Consider the following 3,166-nt stretch of genomic DNA (forward strand, 5'->3'; position numbering starts at 1 on the left):
TGATGAGCTCTCTGAAGATGCTAACCAGTGTCCTGCTGAGAGTAATGATAGAAGAAAATCAGCTGGGGTTCATCAAGTAGATTCCAACACATCAGTGCAAGCCCAACTACACGCCATGGCCAAAGAGATAAGAAAGTTGACCTTAGCCAAGGTCTAGAGCCAACCATCATTTGTTTGTGATTTCTGTGGAATGGGTCATCCAACACATGAGTGTCAGGCCTCAGCTGTAGATGAAGTGGTAAATGTTGTGGAAAGCTTTGACACAGGCCACTATTAGAGTGGTAATAATTTTAACTCTATGAGACAGAGGCATCCGTGTTTTTTCTTGGAGTTCACCAAGTGGTAGCCTGAACTCATGGCAGCAGAATAATCCGAGACCCCAGGGACAAGGAGATATAGGATTTTAGAATCAGTAATACCAGCCTCCACATTCTAATCAGTCTAGAATGGAAGATTTAATGAAGGCCTTCATTATTAAGACAGATGAGAGACTTGAAACTCATGGTGCAGCTATTCGAAACTTAGAGAGGCAAGTGGCGCAGATTGCTAGTCTGTTGTCCGAGAAGACTCCAAGAACCCTCCCTGCGGATACCGAAAGGAATCTAAAGGAAACAATAAATGCAGTGTCTTTGAGGAATGGCAAAGTATTGCAAGATCCATTGGTAACTGAGAAGAATGCGTTCAGGGGAAATCAAGTTCAAAATGAAGTGAGGGCAGAGCAAAATGATGATCTGAAGGAGAAGAATAAATCTGAAGTTCCAACAAGGAAAAAGAAAGACAAACAAAGAATGAATGAGGATACCGAGGAGAGAAAATACATGCCTGTTCTACCATTCCCCCAGAAGCAAAGAAGAGAAAAGTTGGACAAACAATTCGGGCGCTTTCTAGAAGTGCTCAAGCAGGTGTATGTGAATATACCTTTCACAGAGTTGCTTTCACACATGCTAGCTTATGATAAATTTTTGAAGGATATATTGTCCAAGAAGAGGAAAGTGGAAGATACATCGGTGGTCAGGCTCACAGAGCATTGTAGTGCCATTTTGCAAAATAAGCTGCCTCAAAAATGTGAAGATCCAAGGAGTTTTGCTATACCTTGCTCTTTAGGAACTATTAAATTTAAAACAACTTTGTGTGATTTAGGTTCTTCTATTAATATTATGCCTTTTTCTATTTCTAGGAACTTAGAGGGAGAGATCGGATAAATCAGGTAGATACCTGTGTCCTTGTGGCTGGCGGATCGGACCACAATCATTCCTGAAGGAATAGTGGAAGATGTGTTGGTTCGGGTGGACAAATTTGTGTTTCCTGTGGACTTCATTATGGTGAACATGGAGAAGAATATGGAGATCCCTATGGGTGGCTACGGGCAGAGCAATTCTGGATATTCAGGAAAGGTAACTCATGCTCAGAGTGGGGGGAAGAAAGGCTGATCTTCAAGATGGAAGGAGAAGATGGGGCCCTAAAGGAGAAACTTTGAGAGAGTCAAATGAATAAGTGTGGGGCGTACCCAAAGAAGGCTAAAAAAAACTCTCATCATGGATGTGTGCACTGGGTTGGGCGTGTAAAGGAAATCCCGACTTCAATTCAGACCCCGACTAGATGAATGAGTGAAGTTTCCTTTACCTCTTGCTTTTTAATTGTGTTTTATGGGGACATGCCACAATTTAAAGTGTGGTGTGGGGATGTAAATATGTATATGTGTGTTTGTTTTTGTTTCTTCTAATTGAAAAAAAAAATTGACTTTTCCCGACGATGGATTTCCTCGTCTCTCTTCTTGAGGGATTAAAGTCGAAGAAAAACTTTTTAGCCGTTTATTTTGTTTTATTTGCTTAGGTAGTGTAACAATTCCCCCTTGGTTTTTATTTGTGTCGCGGTTCTTTTTCAAGGATTTTGTTTGAATCGGGTGTAGTTAGTTTTTTATATTAGGAATAGTGAAGTCTGGTGCTATGTATTAAGTGGAGATGACTTTTTTTGACGTTGTTGAACCTTGAGAGTAGTGAGTTCCTTAGTTGTGACGTCAAGGCTCAGTTCTTGACTCATAGATAAGTGCCTTCAATTGGTTTATTGTGACTTTTCTCAACTACTTTAACTAGAGAGTCGGGATAGATCCGATCCTGAGTGAATTATGTGCCAATGTGTTTGTAAAATTTTGTGGATATTCTGTGCATGTCAGTGATGTCTAGAACTTGCCTCGTGTATTTGCAAAGAGAAATAGTAGTGTTGTTCAGTCTAGGAAGTGATATAGGCATTTTCTTTGTTGAGCCAATCATATGCTTATACCCACCTAATTAATGGATATCTTAGTTAGCCTCGTTGAGCCTATATTCCTGTTTCTTGGCAACCACACTACAAGCTTGACCCCTTTGTTTGAATTGTCTACATGTTTGAATCGTTTACCTCTCGTGAGTACTTGAGTTTGTATGATCTTGTAAAAGCTAAGTGGAGGTATGGTCAGGTTTTTGTGTGGAACTATTGAAAAAGGAGAAAGGTGCATGGTTTGAAAAATTATGAGAGCCATAGGTAAGGAATTGGAAAACAAAGAGAAATAAAAATCAATCAGAACTTTGAAAGTATGAAAACAAAAGTGGGTATGTGGTAAAAAAGAGAAAGAATTGATCCCTTGCTAGTGGTAGTTCTCGTCTTGTTTGTGCTTAAAGATATGTTGAGCTTAATATTGTAAAGGTTGGAATTTGGTTCAAAATAAGTGTGGGGTTTAAATTATGAAATTGTATGTATTAAAGTGTCCAGGGAGGTGTAGCCACTATATCCATATGTATCCTACCTGTCCCGCAGCCTACATTACAACTAAAATAAAGTCCTACTTGATCCTTGACTGAATGAGCTCAATTAGTAGAATATTACACTAGGGGCAAGCCTATGGTACGTCTTTTATGTCGCATGAATTTTATTTCTGAGAGTGAGTTAATTCTGTCTATCTTGAGTTCTTAATTGTTATTGAATTTTATTGTGTGTGGAACTACTCTCTATTAATTGTGTGAGGGTACATGATTTGTGAAGGAAAGGTAAAGTCTTTGACCTTTGAGTTAGAGAAAGTGAGATGGTTGTGAAAAAGGCGTGGTGCTTTTGAGTCGAGTATTGAGGCTAGGATGTTATGATATGGTTCTTAGTATATTTTAAATATTCTTGGCATGATGCATTAGGGAAG

General features: G+C 39.1%; 1 protein-coding gene across 1 annotated transcript; it reads left to right on the forward strand.

Moving 5' to 3' along the window:
* Positions 1 to 446: 446 nt before the first annotated feature.
* On the forward strand, positions 447 to 1,430 carry LOC104116501 (uncharacterized). Its single transcript, XM_009627367.1, has 2 exons — positions 447 to 1,140; positions 1,261 to 1,430. Exons 1-2 carry the CDS (start codon positions 447 to 449, stop codon positions 1,428 to 1,430), a joined length of 864 nt encoding a protein of 287 aa, XP_009625662.1.
* The last annotated feature ends 1,736 nt before the right edge of the window (positions 1,431 to 3,166 follow it).

The sequence above is a fragment of the Nicotiana tomentosiformis genome, chromosome 4, assembly GCF_000390325.3.
Source record: "Nicotiana tomentosiformis chromosome 4, ASM39032v3, whole genome shotgun sequence".
In the NCBI taxonomy this organism is placed as follows: Eukaryota; Viridiplantae; Streptophyta; class Magnoliopsida; order Solanales; family Solanaceae; genus Nicotiana; species Nicotiana tomentosiformis.

What these genes read in the sequence shown, in the direction of transcription:
- LOC104116501 (XM_009627367.1), top strand. Translation starts at nt 447, where the DNA reads ATGGAAGATTTAATGAAGGCCTTCATTATTAAGACAGATGAGAGACTT. An exon ending in AACAACTTTGTGTGATTTAG is followed by an intron (nt 1,141 to 1,260) that starts GTTCTTCTATTA and finishes TCATTCCTGAAG; the next exon opens with GAATAGTGGAAGATGTGTTG.